The following is a 26,018-nucleotide window of genomic DNA, read 5'->3' as shown; positions in this document are numbered from 1 at the left end:
TTACAACAAAAGCACATATATTGAACTTCAGAAGTAGATTTTTTTGAACATAAATTTAACGAGTTGTTAATATATAAAAAAAAGTGTTGCCAAGCGGGGACAAAGTTAAACCAGGAATGAAGGCAATAAATCTGACTCAAGCAATGGGGAAGAAGAAGGGAATTTAGGGTTTGGAATCTGGATTGCATGGAGTTCAGGTTTGAAAGAAGAATAATTAAATAGGGAAAGCTGAAAGCATGAACTTTCATTTTAGTTCTTGTCTTTTAACTTTAGGAGCAACCATAACCGATCCGTAGGTTTCATGCTCATTATTATTATTATTATTTTTTAAGATTTCATGTTCATTATTATTAATTTTTTTAATTTGTTCATGATTTAGAGTCATTCATCTCTCTCTATTTTTTGTGCTTGGACAAAAGTAAAAAGATAAACCAAGATGGAGATGCACGGAATGATTTAACTGATTTTTTACCGATAATCTTCGCTATAGAAGAGAAAACCCAGAGGTAATCCTCTCGTAGAATATTATAAATTGTAATTTAACCGTAGGCTAACCCAGAAATTATTATTTTTTTATTTGTGATAAAATTTCTTGAATTTTTTTTTTTTTAAAAAAACTCAAGATAAAGTGAATTATTAAATTTAAAAGCACTCGCTTGCGGCGTCCTCATCCCTGCCAGTGATCTCCGAGATGGTTATCTTTCCCGGCGATCTCTTCAAACCCTAACATACTCTTTGATCTTTCTTCTCCGATGTTCAATCGCAGGGGAAATGGCACTGGGAGCTTCGGGAAGCGGACGCTATAAGACCCACAATCTTTGCGGAAGAGCATCTATCTGTTCGTCCTGTGGGTATCCTGCTGCGCGCGCGTCTAGAAATGTACGAATTTAGACTCGTTTTTCCATTGATTCTTGGTTTTTGGAAATCTCTTGCTATAGATTCTCATCAAAGTTTGCTTCTTTTTTTTTCCCCCTTTCCTTTGTCTGGCTGTTGTTTGAATTTGATTTCAAATGACTATGAGATTGATTAGTATTCACTGTTGTGAAATCTGATTTTCAAGGTTCAATCAACAAGATTGAAGATTTATTTGATAAGTTTAGTAAAGTTAGTTTTTTTTTTTTTAAAGGACAAAATTTCAGCATGATTCTGGGCATTGAAGAAAGCAGTTTGTGATTGCACAAGATTCAAATTTTGTGTTTGTATCTGGTCTTTTTCAATCTTGTTTGTTGCTTTAAACTTGTTTTTAACCATCTGTTTTGGACAATGACTTTGATAATGAAATGAAAGTTAATTGAATGTGGTAATTTCATCTGTTAAATTCTCTTGTGCAATTTAAAAGAATTTTGTGTATAATGACTGTATTCTGACTGAAATTTGTTTGATCACATGACATTTATATAAATGGCTGCTTTTGGTAATTACCTTATCTTAATTTTTATTAGGGTCATTAACCATTTAACTGTGGTCATATTCATACCGCCGTTTTTTATTACAGTGCCGTTGAGGGTTTGGGTAACTTCAGTTGAACAAGCTATCAAGTATGCACTTAATCTAGGTGACTTACTAAGTTTGTTCATGGAATGGGTTTATCCTTTTAGCATGTTCATGATCTGTCTGTTTCGTCTAGTTGCTTATTTGTATAAGTAAACCTTTTACTTTAATTTATTTCAGAGCTCTGGTATCTCTTTTAAGTGAATGTAGGTAATTTGATCTGTCAAATTCTATTGAACAATTTTATAGTAACTGCACATGTTTCTTTCTTAATCAGCTGTAATTTTGATCGATTTCTTATTTCTGCTAATTGCTTTCAAGTTGCTAATCATAATATCGAACAATTTCTGACTCTCTGTTCTGCCATTCAGGAACTCCGAGCAACTCCAAGGAAGAATACGGTCACTGCAGCAGCCGCTCTCTGATTATACCTTACGGTGACATTTTATCGTCTTATTTTTTATTAATTCATGTAGTTAAATTGTTATACCTTACAGTGACATTTTGTCGTATGATTTTTGATTAATCCATGTAGTTAAATTGTTACTTAATATAATAAATGTCCTTCAAAGTTTTGAAGTTGCATATTTGAGTTCAGTCAGGACTATTTTAGTTCATACATTTGCACATGATCAAAGGGACAGTTTATTGATTGCCATTCATTACATCAAAAGTTATAATCATGTCTGTTATCAGTTCATACCATCTTAATTAGTACCATAGCTAACAAACACAGAAAGCTTACATCATAGTGACATTTTATATAATTTGTTATACACAGCCATATCAGTTCAGGCTTCTCTCCCTTATCCTCACCATCAATCCCATTCTTAGTATGAAGTATAATGGAAAGCTTAGGTTCAACAACTTGACCTTCAACAACATCAACATGAAACCTGCTTAAAATACCTGCAACAACTGTCTTCATTTGTGCAAAAGCAACCTCTTTTCCCAAACAAGTCCTTGGCCCAGCATTAAAAGACAAGAACTTAAATGAAGGTTCATGCCTCAACTTCCCCTTCTCACTGATCCATCTTTCAGGCTTAAACTCCATGCAATCCTCACCCCAAACTTCCTTCATCCTCCCAATTCCGTAGAGGAAAATAAGTATCTTAATCCCTGGTCTCACTTCCACCCCACTTGGTAGCACATCTTCTTTAACAACTGCTTTATGCTCAAAAGGTACAGGTGGATATAACCTCAATGATTCACACAGAGCTGCATGCAAGTAAACCAACTTACCTAACTCTTCACCAGCAATCCCTTCCTTCTTCACCAGTGAGTACTGTTTCAGCTCTTCAATGATCTTCTCTTCTGCTTGTTTGTTCTTGCTCAGTAGCCAAAAGAACCATGTAAGTGCTGCCCCAGTTGTGTCTCTTCCGGCAAGCATTAGATTCATCGTCGTATCTCTTAGTATCTTGTTAGATTCTTGGATATCCTCTATGGAGCTTGTGTCTTTGATGTAAGATGTTAGAAGATTACTGTCTCTGAAGTTTCCATGGTTGTCTCTCTTCTTCTCTATTACTTCAGCTATGAACTGGTCTATAACTTTCCGAGCTCTTGCTAGTTTTTTTTCCCCGCTGACGTTCAACCACCTCAACAACTTCCACCACTGTGGTGGCACGGTGTGCCGGAGTAGTATCACTGTCATGGCCTCATCCATGGCCTTTGAGAAAGGAATGGTTGGAAACTCCGGCGAGAGAGACTTTGGATTAACACCAAAAACTAACTCACATGTAGCATCAAAAGTGAACCTCAAGAACACATCTTGCAAATTCACAACTTGTGCTTCTTTTTCTCCTCCGGCAAGTTGCTGGAGTAGAGGGATAAGCTCAGTGTAAACTTTGGAATTGCTAGACTTGATCAAGAATGCTTTGAAGTTATGATCAGTCATGAGGTTATGAGCTTTCTTTCTCTGCAATCTCCATGACTCGCCGTCGGAGTTGAAGATTCCGTCGCCGAGAATGTCGAAGATCTCGAAGAATTCTTCTCCCTTTGGGTAGTTTATGAAGTTGGTGTTGAAGATATGGTTAATGTTGGCAGGGTCACTAGTGACTACATATTCCATGGATGCAAACCAAGGTCCTCTGAACATGAAGGTGCCACCTGAGGCCCGGATGATGTTGGTGCCCCAGTCATGAACCCAGTGAAGGTTGGCGAAGAGGCCGGGGAGCATTCCGATGACCGGAAAGTTGAGAAGAAGATGATGATGACTTTGGTGATAATAGCGGAAGAGATAGAGAAGAACAAAGGTAATTATTGATAGTATTAGTTCAGGCTTTGTTAGCCATGAAGCCATTGAAGCCATTGATAAAAGAGAGTTTTTTTCTTTCTAGTGTTTGTATTTGTGTTTGTATATATAGAGTGAGAGGGACAGTAATTTTTTAATGTAGATATTTTAATAATAATGTAATCTTACCTTGATCTTATGTGGTGATGTTTTTGTTAATAATGTAATCCGAGTTGATAACAATGTTTCGATGAGCACATTTTAATAAATAATGGTGGTTGATAAATGACTAATTGCTGCATTTTCGTACTTGTTTGTTTATTTATTAATTTATAAAAACTCTTAAGTGAAAGGTGCTTGATACTTATTGTTAATAAATTTTTGTTGATAAATAAATATATAAATAAATAATGGTGGTTGAGAGCAGGGAAAAATTGAAAGAGATGCAACTTGGTTGTAAAAATTCTTTAATGAAAATAATGGTGTTTTGGTGTGGTTTTAATCTTGTTTGGTGACAAGTTCACATCACATTTACACCAACATTTTTTTAATAATATTTAATTAAACTAATTGTTTTAAATTTATGTTTTAAATTTTATTACAGGTGAGTTTAAATTTTGTACTCAATCATGCTCATTTAATAACAAAAAGTTTGATCCTAGTAACACAAATGTAAAATATTTAAGTGATTTTCAAATTTAAATATTTGTATGTATAAAAAATATTTTTTATAAAAATTTATTTTTTTACCATACTCTAAAAATATTTTGATCTGAATTAGTTTAGGACTGGTGACACTTAAAAAATTAGTGGATCAAAAACCTATAAAATAAGCTTATCTTATTTTAATTTTTTTTTTAAATCCCAATCAAACAATTGAAACTAGGGAGTGATAGAGGGTGTTTTAAAAACAAAAACATAAGTCCAGCTAAGTGTCCAAACAAGTGGTTGGATTCACTGAATATATATATATATATGTGTGTGTGTGTGTGTGTGTGTGTGTGTGTGTGTGTGTGTGTGTGGCCCTATATAAATGGCACATGGATTATCATAGAGTGGTGGCTAATTAAGTTGATTAAAATAAATTTTTAAAAACTAATAGAGTGTATAAAATAATTTACTAAACATGGAGTAAAGAAAGATTGTACAATGTGACATTGAAAATTTAATAAATAAATAGATTAGCCATGCAATGTGTAAGCACCAAGCAATGAAGGACAAGATTATTACACTAATTTATAAAATAAAATGAGCATGTCAGCCTAATGAATTGAATAGTTCAAAAACTGGTCTTTGATCCAGTGTTATTAGTCTCACTGTGAAATATATTGACATGAGAATTTCATTATCCAAATTCAAAACATATTAAATATAGTAATAGTAACTAAGGGTGTAAATGAGCATGTCAGCCTAATGAATTGAATAGTTCAAAAACTGGTCTTTGATCCAGTGTTATTAGTCTCACTGTGAAATATATTGACATGAGAATTTTATTATCCAAATTCAAAACATATTAAATCCCAAATTAATTATATTTGCAGTTTGGAATTTTATTACGAATATAATGAAGATATGTGGAATTTGGAGTTTTATTATAAATTATATTAGTTTTATTTATATTATTTGAAAATTACAGGTTAATCGAGTTTAAACAAGCTCTAGCTTCTTGAGTTTAGTTTGAGTATAATTAATTTTGAATTTTACGAACCGAGTTTGAGCTACTCGAGCTACTCGAGCTTTTTAGCGAATTGAACTTGAGTATAAAAAACATGGCTCAAACGAGCTAGAGTCTTTGAAAAATATTAGCAAACCAAACTTGAGTTTGAGCTTGAGCCTGGTAATACTCGCCTCGACTCAGCTCGGCTTTCTTATACCCCTAAACTAGTAACATATCTCTGGGTGAAATTCATGACTGAACACTTCATTGTTGACTGCGTGGGTGCTCATTATTGTGCACGGGCTTGTCATATTTATAGTAAAAAAAAAATGAACGGTTCATATTTGATTTGGAAAGAGATATTTATTTACTTATTTTGTTACTGCCTCAATAAAATCAAGTTGTTCAATAATGCAGTCTGAGACCTTGTCTGCCCACTTGCATCCCTTGTTATTTTGTGTTTATTATTGTAATGATTAACCACTGAATTTTTATGAAAATATATACATTTTGAGAATAATTAGATACCATGATCTTGCATATGGTATCATAGTATATATATATATATATAAATTTGCATCCTCTATGGATATCCATAGATAAAAAAATCTATGGGTATCCAAAAATCAGCCGTTACATCACGATCCAATGTTTGATATTGATAAACAATATTATACTATTCTAAACAGTACTTACTGTATATATTCTTGTAATAACTATTGTTCATTAATATTAGCCGTTAGATCAAAATCCAACGGCTGATAATGGATATCCATAGATTTTTAATCTATAGACGTCCATAGAAGATTGGTCATATATATATATTTATTTATTTATTTATTAGTGAACAAACAATACATTACTTTCAAACAAATTATCAACAATAACACTAAAAATAAAAAGAAAAGCTATAAATGAAAAACCACATTAATTATTGACATTAATAATATAACCTCCAACAACCTTGTCCATTGCAGCTTTCATCAAAACATACATCAATGTCTGTATAATTGAAAAAGGAAATGATAATCAATTCAATTAAAAATTTATTTTAATGATGATAGTAACTGATACCTAATCCTTTATTGTTCAAATAATTGTGTTGATAGATATTATTTTAATTTAAAATTGGGCAAACTTCACATTGGTTTATAAATACAAAAAGTTACTAATACTAATATAGTTAGTGGTAAATTATACTTTTCCCCATATTTATGATAAGCATTCAAATTCTGTTGAAATATAATGAATAAAGTCTCTTATGGTTGGCACGGACTGTGGCCGTCTATTTTTGGCTCACGGTGACTTGTCCATTTAATAAAAAATAATAAAAAAATATTAAATGAATAAAACTACAAAATAAATGAATATATAACTTTGTTTTTCTAATTATACCATGAAAATATGAAATCATCTGCAATAAAATTTTTAATCATATTATTTGAGTTTATGATTAGCTTCTAGTGAGAGATGTTTGGGTTTTATTTTATAGTGTTTCCATCTTAGAAGAAATTCCCAAAATTGAGATAAAGTGGTGGAAAGCTAAAGATACCGGAAATTGGATTTAAATTATTTAAGTGTTGTTTGGATCAGTTTATAGCTGACCCAAAAGCACTTATTTTATAAGTTAAGTGCTTATGAGATTTTATATTGTGTTTGGATGGGGCTTTTTCGAATAAAAGTTCAGCTGAAATAAGGTCAACATCAAATTTATTTTTATAAGTGCCAAAAACTAGGTTATGGAAATAAAGTTCGTTTTTGATAAAGTTTATTTAGTTAAGTGCATTTATTAAAATGCCCTCGATCAATCCAAAGAAAAAGGTATTTTAGTAATTTTTTTTTGTAAAAGTAATTTTTAAATAAACATCCAAACATTTTCACAACTACAGAAGTATTTCTGAAATTAATACATCCAAACGAAAAAATATGCATAAACACTTAACTTATTCTAAAAGTACTTTTTCCAAAAGTGCTTCTACAAAATTAAAAAACACTTTTTTTAAAAGCCAATCCAAATATACAAATATAAACATCAACGAATCATATCACATTTTAAAGAGTCTTTGTTTGAATATGAACCTGCAACCATGGCTAACAAAAAAAATGTCCAAATGGCCTAGCTTGTGCCATAAATTTTATATTATTTTATTGTTTAAATATCTATTGTTTGATTGAGGACTTTTAATTTTTCAAATTAATTATATAAATATCTTTTTCTCCTAATTTTTTAATATATTTTCCTCACCTGTATTTGCTTAGTCCATTGGTAAAGACACTTGGAAGTGTATGGGTAGACACGAGTTTAAAACCTCGTGATATGGTACTGTTTATAGTACTATTCATGCACTTTGTCCGGGGCATGTACATTATTATTTAAATGGGATTGAGCCCTCTCTTTAGAGTTCTATGGTAGGAGATTTATTAGTTCAATATAATTTTTATAATTTTTTTTTGCGTACATGTAGTAGGCTTTCATTGCCCATATGTCCCGAGTTAATAAGTTTCTACATGTTAATAAATTATCGTAACTGGTGCACGTCTTTTGATAAATTTTTGAGTGTGAGTACTTATCACCGGTTGTCAAATATATAAAGATGGATAATTTATAATCGTTGGATTCAAATGTAACGGTTGAAAGATTAACATTCATAGAATCCAAATTTTCTACATACATTCGTAGAAGACAATGCATATATATATATATATATTTTTTTTTTCTCATCTTCAAAAAGAGCTAATTTTATTTTAAAAAAAAACTTACATAATTATAATTCAATCACAAAATTATTATAATACTCTTTTTCCGGAAAAATGATTTATTTTTATCATTTTTATTAACTTTTTATTTAGTGATTGGAATATTGGATATTAAAGATGGATATCCAAAACCCGATAACAACTATCGGATTCGGGTTAGTTTTTATCGGATCTAAAAAGGGTCTTCTGGAGATCCGATTTCTCGATGTGAAGAAGAGCTCTGCGATGATTCGATGAAGGCATGAAGCCAAGAAGGTCGTCGAGCTCTGCACCTCGATCGCGATTAGGGTTAGGGTTTCTCGATGTGGCGACGAGGAGTGGGGTTGGGATGGCATGGTGGCCGGCGATGGTGCTCCTCCGTCGTTCGCCGCCATCTCGAGGATGAGGGTGACTGGTCCTATGCTTCCGAATGGTGGGGCTCCAGCCATTGCTCCGGTGACGGCGAGGGACATACCGTTTTCCGATCTTTATCTGACCAAGGGAATGGCGTAGTCTCTGTGGTTGCTTATCCTTCTTCTCGCCCGGTGATCCTCTAATCCCCTCTTTGATTTCATTAATTTGAAAGCAATTTGGTTTTTTAGCTTGTTTGAAATCAAGCTTGAAATTAATTGAATATATTCATAATATTTTTGTGGATTTAGAGAACCTTGTTGATTTCATTGGACAAAAGTTCTGCTTTTCCTCATCGTGTAGATTGATCACATAATTTTGCCAGTATTTTTAGCAAGGAATTTTCGTTTGTTTAATCTGCATATTTATAGAAAAGCACTTGCTTTGTAGTAATCAGTTAGTAAGGAGTGTTTTGAAAGCATCAGAAGGATCAGAAAGCATTCTTCGGATTCAGTTGGTACAATGTGAATCCATTCAGTGCTTCGAGGTCGCTGTGCCGATCTAATAATGTATTCATACTTCATATATCTTGAGATTAATGAATGAATGTATGTATATGCATGCACATAAAAAAGATACGAGTTTGATAGAGGCCATTAATAACCTTGTATTGTAGTAATCGGAACATCTGAGATTGAAAGTCCCCTGCTATTTAGGGTACTTGTGCTCCAAATATGTAATCATGTTGTGTCTTAGGGAAGCTTGCTTTGATCCATGTCCGAATCATGCATAGCTTGGTGTCTCTGTGTCTATTTTTTTAATTTGTTATTTCTAGCCGAGATTTGTGGCTGAGTTCTTGTTTAGTGGCCTTTCTCTGATTTGTTTACATGATCCTTTTGTATCTTAATTGCCCTTGGTGTTGAAAGAATCTTTTAATTGTGAAGCAAGTTAAATTTCACAAGTAAAGTTGATAATCTTGAACCTGAATTCTGAAAGTTTAGAAGATATTTTGCGCCTTTTTAGCATCATGGTCTCTCCCCCAGTATAGCCTGCAGTTATGTTGTTAAGAAATTATGTTTCTAGCTCATGACTTTGGTTGTGCCTTCCTATGTTTATTACAGGCACCAGAGCATTGGCCAGCAATTGAGAGATGGCTTCAAGAGAGGTATGCCAAGATACATCCAGAATTTGATCATAATGGACAGTTTAAGATACTTGGTTACCAATGGCGCGTGCTTCGCTTCAATGATAATACTCGCCAAAGTACAGCTAAAATTATGGCCGCTTGTAGAAGCACTGATTATGCCTCAATATACTTGATGCAGCAGCCGTTCTGTTTGGCTGTACCATGTAATTTCCTTTGCTTATTCTGCACTCTTTAGTCTTTCCCGTGCATCATCAAAATAAATTAGTGTGGGGGGTTTTTCCATTGCACCCATAGAGGCTCAGTGTTGTCATTTAGTTTCACTATTGCTTATAATTTCTATGGGGCGGTCTCTTTGCAATAATGCTGTTTGCTTGTATCTTTTGCTTGCAAGTCTTCTTGTAAGAATTTCTGTCCACTAATTGGCCAATAATTTTGTCAGATTTGAAAAGTATGGCATCAGTGGGTCTGACAACTTTGGCCTCTTCTGGTTATGACCTCCTTGGAGCTGTTATGGGAGAGAGAAATATAAATGTATTATGCATTGGTCATGGTGGAGGTGCACTCCCTTTGTTCATGGCTAGTAAAATTCGAGGTGAAGGATTTAACTAAAAGTTCATTTAGTGCACACTGATAGATTTATGCTATGGGATAAATGTGTATGACATCTGCTAGATTTCATGCTTGATCTGATCACAGATTGTCATGTTTTTCAGGTGCAACTGTCCATAGCATTGAGATTGACCCAGTTGTTATAACTGCCTCAGTTCAGGCAATGGGTTTTCCGGCATCTGCTCTGAAGGAAACATCAGATCAGTTTAGTTTCTCATGTCCTCATGACGCAGATCAAATATTATGGGAAGATGTTCATGATCGGATTTTCCTCCATAGATCAGACGCGGAGGATTTCATGCTTAATAATTCAAATATATATGATTTAGTCTTCATAGATGCATATGATGGCGATGACATTTTCCCTCGCAAGCTATGGGATCCAGATGCCCCCTTCCTCAAAGCTCTAAGAAGTAGGCTTCATCCGGTCCATGGTACCATCGTGGTTAATCTCCATTCGGATTCTGATGTGCTTGCCCTTTTTCCGAACATACTACCAATGGGTAAATATGTCTCACAAGTTGCCAGGGCATACAAAGAGCAGTTCGGTCTTGCATTTACAGTTTCAGTACCCTGGCTCTGCAACACAAGTCTTGTAGCATGCAGTGGTGTTAGATTTCACAAGACCAATACTTCCCTTACTAGGGATGCTCTTCTGAATGGTCTCATATCCAAATCAAATTTCATTGACTCTTTTCTGGACTTGCCATTTCCTTCATTACAATACATCAAGAGAGGTTTTGTGCTTGTTGAATAACTCTAAATATGCAGATATTGCTGCTTCAAGCCCCTAATTTTGCAGTTCCAAGCCATTTCTGATGCACAACTCCAAAATTCAGGTACTTTCTTATTTGATTTTTGTTCCAGTTGGAGATGTGTTGATATCATGCTCTAAAAATCATCCCTTTTTAGCAACTTTTAAAAATCACTATATAGGTGTATATATATATATATATCCTTGCAATCTTTGTGTGTACAAGCTTGAGTTTGGATTATTAGCAAGGCCTAGTGGCCCATCCCCTAGACAACGGTCCTGCCTTTTCCCTTCCGGGACCAAAGACTATCACCACAAGAATACAAAGATCAGCTAGCACATGCTTTATGAGATGTGATTTGAGTAAGAACTTGAATTCAATTTTAAGTTTATTTTAAGTTTGTTTCACTTGAGAATTCTTCCTTTCAGTTTGGTAAGCATCTTTTATTAAATCTGGCAACCTCCCTCAAAAAACTTATCTTCAAATGCATGCTTATATGATACATGATTTGACTAAGAACTTGAATTCAATTTAAAATGAGTTTTTCTCTAGCACTGTTTGTTTCAGTATAGTGAGCATGTTTTGCTAAATATAGCAGTCTCGATGAAAGACTAATCTTCTAACCTTATATCAGCAATTCTACTTGAAAACAAAGATAATGACACAGGATTTGATTTGAGAGCTTGAAATCAATTTAAGTTAGTTTCTCTTGAGAATTCTATCAATCAGTTCAGTGACCATGTCTTACTAAATAATGCAGCCTCCATGAAAGACTAATAATCTTCAAACCTTAGATCAACAACTCTGCTTGAAAACAAAGATTATGACACAGGATTTGATCGAGAACTTAAAATCAATTAAAGTTAGTTTCTCTTGAGAATTCCATCAATCAGTTCAGTGACCATGTCTTACTAAATAATGCAGCCTCCATGAAAGACTAATCTTCAAACCTTAGATCAGCAACTCTGCTTGAAAACAAAGATTATGACACAGGATTTGATTGAGAACTTTAAATCAATCCAAGTTAGTTTCTCTTGAGAATTCTTTCAGTTTGGTGACCATGTCTTACTAAATAATGCAGCCTCCATGAAAGACCAACCTTTAGAACCTTAGATCAGCAGCCACCTTTTTTTTTTTTAATTTTTTCTATTGAGAATCTCACACAGTTGAAGCTGTGTGCTTTTTCATGTTTCATATTGATCTGGCATGCCCCACAGTATTCATTCCATCTTGGACATTTCTCTAACTTTGCTTGTTAATTCATGTACTATTTTTCTATTCCCATGAATGAATAAAGTTATACTTGTGTCTATTACTTTGCATTATCAATCCCCACTTTGACCCTACATTGCAGCCAACAATATTCTTAAACTAAATAAATAAACAGCCTTTTCACACTAGCCAAGGTATTTCCATTTTTTTTATTATTATTATTAAAAAAATTAATAGCTTGAATGTTCAGTATTGCAAATTCTGAGCTCCAAATCCCAACATCTATCACGTTGTAACTACTATACAGTGTTATTATAAAGTACACCTTGATAAATTCCTTCTTGTGACTCTGTATATGTTTATTTTAAAGTATTTATGCTTTGTAAAACCCACCAGTCAACCTCTTTCAAGTCTGCCAACTTCTAATTAATTTTTTTTTTATGTATCATTATTTGCATTACTCTGATTTATAAATGCATCTCAAGTCCTAAATTTTTTACTATGTTTATATATCTGGTAGTTAATCATGCTTTATTGTATGAAATCATTAATTGCTTTATAAAATAGATTTTTTTTTCTCTCTCTCTTGAATATTTCCAAATTTTTTTTTTTTTCAATTATCCTTCTAGTAGTGTAAATATAGTAAATAATATATATATATATGAGGATCCATCATCTGGGGACATATCTAGATTTCAAATCTAGGGATGTTCATAATAGCCATCGGATAGTAATCTGATAATTCTTATCATTATAAACAATAGAAATCGCGTTCTACAGTGTTGTGCAGTGATCATGAACAGAAAAAAATGTACAGTGTTTATATAAATAATTAATCATCAAATGATGATCCAACGGTTTAGATTTAAAACGTCTCTAGATTTCAAATCTAAGGACTTTACCTAGATGATCTTTTTTTATATATATATATATCTTTCAAATGGTTGTAACTCAATATATATATTAGAGGGCACGTCTCCTACAAATATTTGTAGAATTCAATTACATGGATTTTCATTTTTCAACTACAAATAATCCTTTTTTTCAACCATTCATGTAATAGTGTTTTTCTACAATGATGAACAGTAAATTGCACAATATTATAAATAGTAACACAGTAAAAAATTAAGATGCACAATTATTTAATCTGAATCGTTCTAGTCACATACGGTAAACATGATTTTTATTAGCCCACCTATGAAAATAAAAACAAAATCCACCTCAACCACTAGTTTCGGGACTAGTACATGGTTTTTGAACACCGTTAATAACACTCTTGATATATCTCTATATTTTTTTTCCCCAGTCTGTTGATGTTCTCCAAACAAAAAGTAGGTATGTAACTTAGATATGAAATATTTAAGATGTACATACAAAGCTACAAAAATATTTCATTTATTTATTTCATTCATTTAATGGAAATTTTATAACGTACGTGTATATATATATATATATATATATGTGTGTGTGTGTAGCACTTTTGATATAATTTTTATGTTTTTTAAGGGTGTACACATGGAAAAGGCAATCCAAAAAATCAAAAAATTAATCTCAAAATCATGAATAAGCAAAGTAGCTTTTGATCATTAATTAAATAAAACAAAAATACAAATGATATATTAAACTACTCTATAAATATATAAACACAAAGATCTTCATATTCTCAATTCTCTCCAAATAGTCACTCTGGCAAATCACTTTTCATCATTAATTAAATAAAACCAAAAAAACAAAACAGAAAAGAACAATTATCATTAAAAAAAAACCAACAGTAAAAAACAAACATAAAAATTAAAAAAATAATAATAAATAAAATAAAAAAGACACAGGTTTGAGATTCAAAGTTTCAAAGTTCAAAATCCCAGTTCTGACCTTTTCTGTCTACCCACTTCCTCCACTTCCTTCAAACCATTTCAGATTCCCTTCCGTTTTCCCATTCAAATTCCCTTCCTCACTTCCTCATTTCCTCTTCTTCCCTAATTATCCCTTCACTTCCCCATCCAAATCCCTTCACTTCCTCTCTTTCAAACTCCCCATAAAACAAACAAAACCTTATTTATCATCTATATATATATATATCATATATATTACTCAGTGAGAGAAAACAATGAAACTCTGAAGTGATAAATAAGTTAAAAGTTAAAACCAGCACTTCCCTTCCCACTTCCCCTCCCACTTCCTTCACTTCCCCTTCCCTTTTTCCCTCTTTCTCTCTCTAAATTTCTAGTGAGAGAAAGCTCTATATATATATATATACATAGAGAGAGAAAGAGAGAAAGAGAGAGAGAGAGAGAGAGATGGGTTTCAAGAATCTTGAAACCCTACTACTCTTCTTCATCACTGCGCTTGGATTTCTCAGCTCCATCTCCATTGCCGCCGATCTCTACAGCTTGATCTACAAGGGCTGTGCTAATGGCTCACTAGGTGGCGGCGCCGCCACCCAACAAGCCATCGCTAGTATCTCCTCATCCCTCATCACCCAATCCTCAAACTCTAAGTTTTACAAGACCTCCACCTCCTCCTCCGGCCAATCCCTTTCCGGTCTCTACCAATGCCGTGGCGACCTCTCCGGCACTGACTGCGCCGCTTGCATCAATCGTGTGATTCCGATGTGGTCGTCTCTTTGTGGTCCCATGGCTGCCGCCGCTCGCGTGCAGCTCAATGGGTGCTATGCGCTTTACCAAGCTGCTGGTTTTCCTCAGGTCGCCGGCACTCAGCTGCTTTTCAAGACTTGTGGGAGTGGTGGTGGTGGGAATGGGTTTGAGGAGAGGAGAGATACGGCGTTCTCGAATCTTCAGAATGGGTTGTCGGGGAGCGGCGGGGCTGGGTTCTATGCGACGAGCTACCAGTCAGTGTACGCCATGGCGCAGTGTGAGGGGGATTTGTCGGCTGGGGACTGTGGGGAGTGCGTTGCTGAGGCTGTGCAGAAGGCTGAGGTCGAGTGTGGTGGTGCTGCTTCTGGCCAGGTTTATCTCGATAAATGCTACATTAGCTACAATTACTACGCGGATGGCGTCCCCCGTGGCGGGGGCGGCGGTGGAGGTGGTGGTGGAGGTGGGATTGGAGGTAAATTGAGCTCCTTTTCTTGTCTCTGTTTCTCATTTTGATGTTTGAGATCAAGATCTAGTGAACTACGTTGGTTTTTTGGGGGATGAGTTTGGTAGGGTGTTCTCTTGATTATCTTTTTCTCCATGTTTTTTAATCTTTGATTGGTGAATTAGGGCAACAAACGGGGAAGACGGTGGCCATTGTTGTTGGAGGTGCAGCTGGGCTAGGGTTTGTAGTGATTTGCTTGCTGTTTGCTAGGTCTTTAAGAAAAGGCAAAGATGGTGAGTTCTCAGTTAAACAAACTCCATTTTTATGGTTTAATATCTTGAATTTCTTGGCTATTACTGAAATACTGCCATTAACTGAGCTTGATTTCACTGTGATGGTGAATTTTTTTTTTTTTTATTTGTAGCCAAGTTTATAGTATATTATCTGAAATGTATTGTATATTATTACTGAAATCACTGCCGATAGATGAGGTTCATTTGATAGTGATAACCAATTCTCTAGCTTGAAATCAGATTTCAAGGATATTATTATCTTGAATTTCTTCTGACTATTACTGAAATTACTGTTGTTAATGGAGCTTGATGTGATACTGGTGGCTAGGTCTTCAGTTTGAAAGTTATCTTGAATCTGATGTTGGTTTCTGAAATAACTTGTGATTGTGATGTTTAAGATCTTTATTTGAAAGTTGAAACTCACTTTATTATTATAGGGTATTTAAGCTTAAACCTATCTATTACTGATACATGTTTCTTAATATAATAATATCTTGAATTCTTATCTATTACTGAAGCTACTGCTAATAATGGAGCTTGATGTGACACTAAAATGGTGGTTAGACTCTGGTTTGAATAGTCTTGAACTTGTCTGTGCTTGTGATGTTGGTTTTTTCAAGTTGAAAACTGAAACTTCATTTTATAGTGTATTTAAGCTTGAATTGAATCTTTTGTTCATTTCTGAAACCAAGTTTTCAGTATAAAATCTTGAATTTCTTATCTATTACTGAAAACTGCCATTGATAGAGTTTGATGTGACAGTGATGATACGATCTTTAGTTTAAAACCAAATTTCTAGTATATCATCAGGAATTTGTGGTTGGTTTCTGAAATTAATTGTGATTGTGATGCTAAGTTCTTTGTTTGAATGTTGGAACTCCCTTCAAGTGTATTTAAACTTGAAACTTTTGTCATTTTTGGAATTAATGCTGTTGTTGGTGCTTGATGTGATATTATGGCGAGTTATTTAATTAAAACTCACTATCAGGTGCATTATCCTGAACTTGTTATTAAGTGTCTTAAATTATTGCCAGTGTTGGCGCTTTATGTGAAAGTGATATCGAATTCTTTAGCCTAAGACTTGATACTCACTCTCTACTGTATTTATCTCTTCAAATTTGAAACAATAACCACTGTTGATTCTTATGTTGTTGCACTGATGATTACTTCTTTGGAGTTCATCTTTATGAAAATCATCAAAAATTTTCCTTTTGTTGAAGTTGTCTCTTGAAAGAGATAGTTCCTCCTATTTTTCAAACCATTTCAGGTTATCAATAATTAGATACTGCTAACTAGTGCTTTCTCTCTTTTATTATGTGAATTTGCAGATTATTAAAGGTTGTTGGTGAATTAATTGCTGGAAAGCTACAAAATAGAGAGAGAAAGAGAGAGAGAGCTGGACTGTATTTTGGACATGGATGGAGATGGAGAATGGTTTTTGGCTTTGTTCTTTTGGCCATGTGGTTGCCATCCACTCAAGAGAGAAAATAATAATAATAATAATAATATTAGTTCATACCATTGGTCCCACTGCTAAGAGATGCTCTCTGTTCCCAGTTCTCTCTTATCTCTGTCTCTCTTTTTTTCTCCAATCTGTCCACAGAGATGAGTACAAGAATTGCAATGCAAGAGGTACAACTTCACTTTAATTTTGCAAACACCACCATAATTGTTTAGCCTAATCTCTTTGTTTTACATACTTAATTGTGGTTACTTTGTTAGCTCAAACTCAGTGTTTTTTTGTTACTGTTCATCAGTGTTTATTTTATTCTGGAGAATTCTTTGAGTTTTGCTGACATATTGATTGCCTTTAAAATCAATCAATTCACATACTTGGAATTATTGAATCCTTTGTCTTTGTTTTGCCATTTGAAAAGTTGGATTGATTGCTTAGCAAGCAAATGATGATAGTTTGATTGCTATCTTTAAACTAGGTTTAAGACTTTAATATTGATACCTTGTGTGAAACTTTGACCCTTTATTTAAAAGCCAACCCCTTCACAGCTGGAACCCTAATTTTAGAGTCTTATACTTGCATTGAGTGAAGTAGTGGAAAAGGAAAGGAAACAAACTAAGGCATGTGTTTTACTATGTTTGGTTGAATGAGGAAAGTGAAATTTTTTAAAGGTGTCTTATGTGTTCAAATTTTATTATTATTATTATATTGTTTTCATATCAGTGCATTATGTGTTGAAAGGAAAAGGACTTCTATCTTCTTGGGATTCCTTTTGAGTGAAAAAATAAAAATAAAAATAGTAAAGTAATAGACAAATGAAGAAAAGGTGTCCTAGTCTTGAGAAAATTGTACCATGCCATAAGTACCTTTTCTTTCATTTGCATAATCAATTTTTTACTAAACTATCATGACTTGAGTGGAATATTTTCGTATCATGTAGTCTAAATCGTTTGTAAAAAAAAAATGTTCAAACTTTTAACTCCGTTAAATTAAATCTGAATTTATTTATTTTTATCTTATTTACATAACTAAAACACGTACTTATTCAGAACTATTCAATTTTTTTTTGTCAATTATAACTTGAATGAATGGTTTTTAAATACTATATAAATAAATCTGAATGGTTGTTATTAATACAAATTTTAGTAATATAAATAAAAGCCAAAAAAAATAAATAAATAATAAATTGAGGTTCATTTTTAAGCCACTTTAGCAAAAAATTAACAGAAAACAGTTTAAACTACTCAAATCACATAGTAATTTAGTAAAATTTATACAAACCTAGAAACTAAATTCATGTCTTCAAACATGCCTCTCAACACTAGATAACCTACATATATCAAACTACCAATTTATTCAATATAAATTAAAAAAATTCCAAAATTAAATATAAAAACAAATTAACCTAACCCTAATTAACCCTAATAAAAACTAATCCATTATCACACTTAAAAACACCCTTGTTATAACAACAGCGCAAATCCAATGCGCTCAAATCCATGGCCACACTCAACGCGCGCGCGCGCGCGCACCACAACCGTCTCATCACCCACCACTCCAACGCCCCATCCACAGCCCTGCTCCTCCTTCGCTCCCTCCTCCGCCACACTGCCTTCCCCTCCCCCGCCGCCCTCTCCTCCCTCTTCAAATCCCTCTCTTCCTCTTCCCCTCCCCTCCTCCTCCCTGCCCTCCACCTCCATGCTCTCGCCCTCAAGCTCTCCCTCTCCTCCTCCCCCTTCCCAGCCACCGCTCTCATCCATCTTTACTCCAAAATTCACCTCCCCAACGATGCCCTCAAGGTGTTCGACGAAATGCCCTTCAAAGACCAAGTCTCCTACGCCGCCATCATCGTCGGCCTCGCCCAGAACCACCGTTCTTACAACGCTTTATCCATCTTCAAATCCATGCACCGCGCCGGCGTTCCCTCCACAATGTACTGCCTCTCCGGCGCTCTCCGTGCCACCGCCTCTTCCGCCGCGTTAGAACTATCTCAAGTCATTCACGCACACTCTTTCGTATCGGGCTTCAATTCTGAGCTCGTCGTTGCGACTTCCCTCGTGGATTCCTACGGCAAATCTGGCCTCATTTCAGATGCACAGAAGGTGTTCGATGGTATGTCTCAGTGCACAAATGCTATTTCTTATAATGCATTGTTATCTGCCTATGCACAACAAGGTGACACAGTTTCAACCATTGACCTTTTTAACCGAATGGTTAGTGTGGTCACACACCGGATGAATTCACCTTCTTGGCAATCTTGTCTTCATTAAGCAATGCCGGCATGGTTCGCGAAGCCGAGGAATGGATTGATAGAATGGAGAAGTGTTACGGTGTGAAGCCGGGCTTGGAGCACTATACATGTTTGATCGGAGCGATGGTGCGCGTTGCTCGGTTAGTTAGTGCGGAGAAGTTAGCACTCACAATGCCGTTCGAGCCGGATGCGGCGGTGTGGCGAACATTGCTTTCCGGGTCAATGGTGCATAATGTAGCTGATATTGGCTTTGCTGCTGGTCGGAGACTTCTCGAGTTAGACCCGAGAGACGATTCCGCTTATGTGATTTTATCAAATATGTATTTGTCAACCGGGAAGAAGGATGAAGTTGCGGAGTTGTGGACAGAGATGAGGAACAGAGGAGTGAAGAAGGAAGGCGGGAAGAGTTGGATAGAAGTGCGCGGGGAGGTTCATGTGTTTGTCGCCGGAGATAGAAAGCACGAGCGAATTCAGGAGATATATGCAAAGTTAGAGGAGTTGATAGAGGATGTTAGGGAGTTAGGAGAATGTTTGAAGGATGATGAGAGTGTATGGTATCATAGCGAGAGGTTGGCGGTGGCGTTTGGGGTGGTGACCGGAGTTGCGCCGGAGGGAAAGGCAGTGAGGATAGTGAAGAATTTGAGGATATGTGGAGATTGCCATGAGTTTTTCAAGTGTGTAAGTAAAGTGGTAGAGAGGGAGATTGTTGTGAGGGATGTGAATAGATATCATAGATTTGAATTTGGGACTTGCACTTGCAAGGACTTCTGGTGAGGTGGTTTACAAAAGAAGGAAATATCTGAGAGTTCAAAGCATTGAGATGATCATTGAATTTAATGAGCTAATTAAACAATTAAAAAAAAAGGAATAGTAATTAATAATCCCTAAGATACTTTCATTGTCAAAAAATGTCCCTCTTTGTTGGGCTTTTTTATTTTTAAATCCAAAACATGGAAACATGCAAGGCTAATTTTGGTATTAAAAAAACCCTAATTGCAAAGGTAAACAGGAGGGAATTTCATAAAACAAGCATTAACTAGAAGGATTAAATGAAATAACAACATAAAATAAGGATCAAGAAATATAAAAAAAAAAAAATCCAATAGACTATATAAAAATAATCAGATAAACTCCACGGAATAACCTCATAAAGGGCCATAATAAAAATAATAATTATACTCATTAACTTTTATGTAATTTACCCTTTAAAAACACACACAAACAAAATCAGTAATTTTTTTTCACTTAAAGAACTGCTAAACTTTTAATCATTTATAAGTTCCGAACCCTCTCTGATTCTCACAGTAATAAACTGTCAAAGATCCCTTCAACCCCTCCAGATCAAAAAAAGGGGAAGAGAGGTATTCAAATGACAAAAAAAAACTAACCACCAGCCTTGAGAAGTGAGAAAAACATACCAACCTGATTTAAATGAAAATGATACCCAACTGGAGAAGGATTACAAGAAGAACATGGAATGGATGGATGGACAATGAAAAACCTCAAAATACTAGAGCAAGGGTAGGAAACACCTCAAAACTATTCTTCGATGTTTTGCACTAAGATTTGGTAAGCTAGTAATTAGATTCGTATTGGCTTCCAAGAATACCTCTCTCTTGGAATGCGCCACCACGCTGAGGATAACCGTTTCCCCGTGATCGATTGTTGTAGTCCCTATCATTGTTGTGTTGAATGCCGCCGCCCACCCTTGCAAAAGTTCGGCCTCCAAAACGTCCTCTTGGGACATCTGACTGGTATCCTCCCCTCCCTCGGCCCCTTCCTGTGTAAGTAAAACATAAAGAGAAGACAAGAGATTTATGTTCCGGAATTTATCAATGAAAAATTTAAAGTGAAATGAAGATATAAAATCATGCAAGGATATGTAGTTAAGCTTATGAGATCACAATACTCACTTCCTCGAATTGCACCACTGTTAGGTCTCCTAGCCTCGACATGAATTTGACGGCCATTTATTTCAATAGGAGAAGCCTGGAAATAAATCAAGTTAGACCTTGTGATCTCTAACCAAATTGTAGTAAAGCTAATGAAGCAGTAACCTTATAGTTGTAATTTTGTCAGTGAGACAGCATTTATACAATTAATCTGATACTCTCGAACAAACAGGCTCGGAGATTATTCCAGAATCTATCCCAAGCTATATATATACTATTCAAATGATACATTGCAATAATTCCTTAAAATGTAAAACATTAAATAGTTCCATATATCATCAGCACTAGTCATTGGCACTAGACAGTAGCACCTCTCAACTGTTATATAAACTAAAATAGGAAACATTTACCCAAACAAAATCAACCTAAAAACAAACCTTTAGTGCATTTTGGACTCCGAAAACATCTTCGAACTCAACAAAGGCATAATAGACACCAGCTTCCTGCATATAGATAAATGTCTAGCTAAATAAGCCTTTGCTTCCATCAAGATATGGGCAGTGATGCAGTAGGAGAATAAAGCAAACATTAGAAGAAACCTTGCGGTTCCGAATGGTAACACCATCAGGCTTGATTCTACCAAAGTTCTTGAATTCCTGCTCAAGGTCAGCGACAGAGATGGATGCAGGCAGGTTTCCAACATAAACAGACTTTGCATCACCTAAGTCAAAAGAAGAAGTCCAGAAGATGAACCAAACAGAACATATAATAATAGTAACAATGAGCAATCCATACAAAAATAACAGCATGCAAGTAATCCGAGTCTATGCCATAGATTCCATAGCAACTTGAAGCCAGAAATAAACAGAGAATTTTGCTTGACTTCCAACCAGAGACTGTAGAAACTTTATTTTGTTATAAAATGAACGTACAGTTCTTAGAAATGTCAGGAAAAATATTAGTAAAATTTGCATTATTAATTGCACAAGAAAAATATCAAGAAACATTGGTAAGTTTATCAGAGGAATCATGCTTGATCTTCTTCCACAATGCAAGCAATTCCACTTAGATTTGATATTGACAACTGTAAGATGCAAATCAAACATTCTTAAGCTAATAGGATGAGAAAACCGAGCTCATATATTCAAATCCATATTATTCAAATTGACTAATGTGGGACTATTAATTACTCCAACTCACCCACTTGATCCCTACTAGTCTATTTTCACTAAACATGTTGCAAATAAACCAAACAAAATAAACTCTAATACCATGTTAAATGCAAACCAAGTATATTGTCTAGATTCGACTCAACCCAAAAGCTTAAGCTTACAAGATCATAAACCCAAGCTTATATATTCAAATACATATTTTTCAAATTAACCAAAGCGGGACAATTAGTTACTCTAACAACAAGAAGAAACAACAAAAGGAAATTGTCTTGGAAAAACGTGCAAAACGTTATGCTATCACGCTCCAATCAATTAAAGTAAATTATTGTCGTCATAACTATAAGAATCAATTATAACTTCCTAGTCTATTTTTACTAGACACGTTACAAACAAACCGAAATCTAATACCATGTTAAAAGCAAACCAAGTATATTATCTAGATTCGATTCAACCCAAAGCTTAAGCTGACAAGATCAAAAACCCAAGTTTATATATCCAAATTCATATTTTCTGAATTAACCAAGTGGGACTATTAGTTACTCTAACAACAACAACAAGAAACAACAAAAGGTAATTGTCCCAAAAAAAAAACATGCAAAATTTTTATGATACCACACTCCAATCGATTGAAGTAAATTATTGTCTTCAAAGCTACAAGTATCAAATAGAACTCCCTACCAGAGCATATGAACCTACCCCCTGGTCTTGAAGGCGCTTTATTTGTGCCTAACAATGCTATTTAAACACAAAACAGTATTATAAGAATAACACAAAAATTTAAATAGATAAAACTTGCTACCTTCGTCTTCAGGTATAAAAGCCTCCTCTGTAGCGTCAAAGTTGAACTTTTCATTCCCTGCTGAAAACACAGGTTGTGGAACAGACTGTGACACATTTTGCCACTCTGCAGTAACAGGAGGGACTTTGTTTAGAGCAGGAGGATGTGATGTAGAATGTGCAGGTTGTCCTTTAGCAATTCGCAACTGTCAAACCCATAGCGTTATAAAAATCAAAGATTTCAAGTATATATATATATATATATATATATATATATATCTCAAACATGAGGAATGGAGAACTCTAACATACCACTGAAGCATAGGTTTGCTTTTGTGGTTCTCTGACTGGTTCCTCCGGAAGGACAGGAGGTAGATCCCTGACTGTCTCTACAACATTTGAAAATGAATCAACAGGTTCTTCCAAAGGAATTTCTTCTATTACATCTTCAGGTTCAGGAACAGGTGGTTGAGCCTCTGAAAAGCTATATTTATCAACGATTTCACTTTCTTCTGCCTGGACAGTATTAGCAAGGTCTGAATCGATAAGATCATCAGACTCCACTTCTCCTCCAAGAACATAGTTGGTAACTGCCAGAAGCATAAAATTTCTTAAGGCTCAAGGCAAGGCATTTAAACAGAGCACGGCTTTCAATCATTAATATATAAAAATTAGAACAGACACTATATTTCGAATTTTTTAAAAATGACGACGATAACAACAACAAAAAGCTGCCCCAATTATTTGAGGTCGGCTAGAGAGGAAAAAAGGTAGTTGGTCTAAAACATATGCCTAACAATTTGGGAAAAAAGGAATTTGCCATAGTGCATGAACAACAATTGGCAGGTAGAGGTAGATACTAGTTCTACTCCACAAGTAAACAATACAAAACCACTTTTGAAGAAAGCATGCATGTCCATAAATGAAGCTGAAAGTGCAAGTCCTGAAATGGGATAATCACAAAACCCTTTTGTTCACCATCAATGGCATGATATTATACGTCTGATTATCAGAAAACACAATCTTGAACAGGCAACAATTACAATACCATTCATTGTTCACATCACATGGTTTTAACATAGACAAACAATCTTTATTAAATAAAATTGAAATATATAATGAAAAAACACAATAAATAGCAAAAAAAATAAAAAATAAAAAATCAAGAACATCATACCTGGCTTTGGGCTAAGATTGGGTGTGCTTAACTTTGACTCAAAGTTAGTGTGGTCAAAGTTGCTATGGGGGTCAAAGTTGCTATGGGCTAATAAGGATGATGGATAATGTTGCACTTGCTCCTCCTCAAGAAAGTGAAACAAATCATTGAGAATAAAATATCCTTTCTCTTGTGGGGCAAGTAAAAACGTCTGCATAAATTTTCTCCGCGCACTGTAATTTTTGGTTTGCACAAAACCAGATACCACCACAACAACAGCTCCATTCCACGAATCCAGAGAATGCGCAGTTTTTATCTCAATACCAGTAAAATTCAAATTCGTCAACAAACTGTGGATTTGCTGCAATAGTTACCATAGAAAACTATGTCAACAACATTAACTTGGCTGATTTCAATATGTAAACCAAGAAATCAAAAAGCTCAGTCAAGGAACAGTTCAAAAAACAATCCAACTACAACACTAAAATGATGGGGAAAAGTATAAATAACACAACCAAGCACACATCAAAATGATACCCATAAAAAAAAAAGTACTGGTGACATCAAATGATCTTAATTTACCCTTCATATAACTGAAAAACATATTCCAAAATTTTCCACCAATCCAAATTATTTTATCAAAGCACAAGCTAAATATTACAGGGATGCTTATGTTAACCTAGATTACAAAATCACTAAATAAATCGATAACATATAACAAGACCAGAAAACCTAATTTCCCAGCAACAACAAATAATACTAATAACAATAAATATGATGATAATAACAGAGAAAATGGATGAACAAAAAGCTCAGAAAAAACGCAAACAATAAGGGCATAAACAAGAAAGCGTCAAGCTTGACAAAACCAAAGACTTGATCAAAGATTTGAAAAAAAATAAAAAAATACCATCATCCCAGAAACACTCTCAGCGTTATCCCCATCAACACGGATCATAGCACTGGCATCGCTATAGAACTGGTGCGCAAAGTCCGGTCGCTGCTGCAGGATCTGATAGTACTGCCCAACAAAGTACGACCCAACCTGCACCTCAATCCAAAATCCCCCAAATCCATATATATATATATATATATTAAAAAGAGGAAATCCAGAGGAAAATAAGGGTAACAGCAGACCTGAACAGCAGTGACCTGACCGGGAAAGGAAGACGCCATAGCAGGCAAGCCAAGAAGGCTCAAAACGAAGTGGGAAAGGGAGACAAAACCCTAGATCTGGAGGGGAAAAAGGGAGGAATGAAGAGATTGGAATAGGGAATGGAGAGATTCGAAAGGAAGAAGGGAAAAAGGTGAGGGTTTTGGGATGACGAGACTTTTCCCCTTTTGTGCTTCGTGGGTTCTTTCTTTCTTGTTAATACTAAGAAGAGAGTTTTCAATGGCTTTTCACAATTGCTTGCTTATCGATTCTTTTTCTTTTTTGAGGGATTTAAATCAAGATCAGATCAGAGAGAGAGAGAGCATTGGCACCGTACACGTATACGGTGGGTATTTGTAATTGATCATCCTCGTTGGATTCGGGATGTACACAAGAGATTATTATTATTATTATTATTATTATTATTATTATTATTATTATGGTTGGGGTTGTATATTTATGAGGAAATAATTAATTAAATGGGTTAAAGTTATATGAATGTATGTAAATAGGTTCATGATACCAACACAACATAAGCATGGTCTAGTGGTAAGACACTGTAATAGTAAATAAGTAAATATGTACTTGAAACTTTGATATTGTAGAAATATTACTCTTTTCATTCTTAAATATATGTCGTCTAA

At 34.8% G+C, this 26,018-nt stretch overlaps 5 protein-coding genes across 6 annotated transcripts; 3 read left to right on the top strand and 2 right to left on the bottom strand.

Annotated features, from left to right (window-relative positions):
- Window positions 1-2,120: 2,120 nt before the first annotated feature.
- On the bottom strand, window positions 2,121-3,925 carry LOC120277470 (noroxomaritidine synthase-like). Its single transcript, XM_039284333.1, has one exon. The coding sequence runs from the start codon at window positions 3,797-3,799 to the stop codon at window positions 2,189-2,191; it is 1,611 nt and encodes a 536-aa protein (XP_039140267.1). The 5' UTR covers window positions 3,800-3,925; the 3' UTR covers window positions 2,121-2,188.
- A 4,438-nt stretch (window positions 3,926-8,363) lies between these two features.
- LOC120280769 lies at window positions 8,364-11,383 on the top strand. The gene is made up of 4 exons (XM_039287717.1): window positions 8,364-8,659; window positions 9,587-9,815; window positions 10,052-10,204; window positions 10,326-11,383. The coding sequence occupies exons 1-4, from the start codon at window positions 8,438-8,440 to the stop codon at window positions 10,976-10,978; spliced, it is 1,257 nt and encodes a 418-aa protein (XP_039143651.1). The 5' UTR covers window positions 8,364-8,437; the 3' UTR covers window positions 10,979-11,383.
- Window positions 11,384-14,036: 2,653 nt separating this feature from the next.
- LOC120280841 (plasmodesmata-located protein 3-like) lies at window positions 14,037-17,313 on the top strand. The gene is made up of 3 exons (XM_039287799.1): window positions 14,037-15,254; window positions 15,410-15,517; window positions 16,846-17,313. Exons 1-3 carry the CDS (start codon window positions 14,486-14,488, stop codon window positions 16,851-16,853), a joined length of 885 nt encoding a protein of 294 aa, XP_039143733.1. The 5' UTR covers window positions 14,037-14,485; the 3' UTR covers window positions 16,854-17,313.
- Window positions 17,314-18,347: 1,034 nt separating this feature from the next.
- On the top strand, window positions 18,348-20,106 carry LOC120271357 (pentatricopeptide repeat-containing protein At2g03880, mitochondrial-like). The gene is given in 2 exon segments (XM_039278113.1): window positions 18,348-19,190; window positions 19,193-20,106. Coding segments are annotated over 2 exon segments (1,524 nt in total). The 5' UTR covers window positions 18,348-18,472; the 3' UTR covers window positions 19,999-20,106.
- A 338-nt stretch (window positions 20,107-20,444) lies between these two features.
- Window positions 20,445-25,632, bottom strand: LOC120278078 (nuclear transport factor 2-like). Of its 2 annotated transcripts, none has more exons than XM_039284987.1 (9): window positions 25,359-25,632; window positions 25,132-25,272; window positions 24,243-24,582; window positions 23,378-23,655; window positions 23,088-23,271; window positions 21,716-21,837; window positions 21,554-21,619; window positions 21,138-21,213; window positions 20,445-21,004 (listed from the first exon to the last, which is right to left on the bottom strand). In XM_039284987.1, the coding sequence occupies exons 1-9, from the start codon at window positions 25,395-25,397 to the stop codon at window positions 20,799-20,801; spliced, it is 1,452 nt and encodes a 483-aa protein (XP_039140921.1). In that variant the 5' UTR covers window positions 25,398-25,632; the 3' UTR covers window positions 20,445-20,798. The 2 variants fall into 2 exon arrangements, with proteins under 2 accessions (XP_039140921.1, XP_039140929.1); XM_039284995.1 differs by having other exon boundaries at window positions 25,132-25,266; window positions 25,359-25,631.
- Between the last annotated feature and the right edge of the window lie 386 nt (window positions 25,633-26,018).

The sequence above is a fragment of the Dioscorea cayenensis genome, chromosome 2 (genome assembly GCF_009730915.1).
Source record: "Dioscorea cayenensis subsp. rotundata cultivar TDr96_F1 chromosome 2, TDr96_F1_v2_PseudoChromosome.rev07_lg8_w22 25.fasta, whole genome shotgun sequence".
NCBI lineage: Eukaryota > Viridiplantae > Streptophyta > Magnoliopsida > Dioscoreales > Dioscoreaceae > Dioscorea > Dioscorea cayenensis.
Note: the sequence above shows the minus strand (reverse complement) of the source record. Positions and strands in the feature narration are given on the sequence as shown.

Coding starts and splice junctions, on each gene's coding strand:
- LOC120277470 (XM_039284333.1), bottom strand. CDS start 3,799: ATGGCTTCAATGGCTTCATGGCTAACAAAGCCTGAACTAATACTATCA.
- LOC120280769 (XM_039287717.1), top strand. CDS start 8,438: ATGTGGCGACGAGGAGTGGGGTTGGGATGGCATGGTGGCCGGCGATGG. Junction 8,660..9,586: donor CTTATCCTTCTTCTCGCCCG/GTGATCCTCTAA, acceptor TGTTTATTACAG/GCACCAGAGCATTGGCCAGC. Junction 10,205..10,325: donor CATGGCTAGTAAAATTCGAG/GTGAAGGATTTA, acceptor CATGTTTTTCAG/GTGCAACTGTCCATAGCATT.
- LOC120280841 (XM_039287799.1), top strand. CDS start 14,486: ATGGGTTTCAAGAATCTTGAAACCCTACTACTCTTCTTCATCACTGCG. Junction 15,255..15,409: donor TGGTGGAGGTGGGATTGGAG/GTAAATTGAGCT, acceptor TTGGTGAATTAG/GGCAACAAACGGGGAAGACG.
- LOC120278078 (XM_039284987.1), bottom strand. CDS start 25,397: ATGGCGTCTTCCTTTCCCGGTCAGGTCACTGCTGTTCAG. Junction 23,656..24,242: donor CAATCTTAGCCCAAAGCCAG/GTATGATGTTCT, acceptor TGCTTCTGGCAG/TTACCAACTATGTTCTTGGA. Junction 23,272..23,377: donor AGCAAACCTATGCTTCAGTG/GTATGTTAGAGT, acceptor TGGGTTTGACAG/TTGCGAATTGCTAAAGGACA.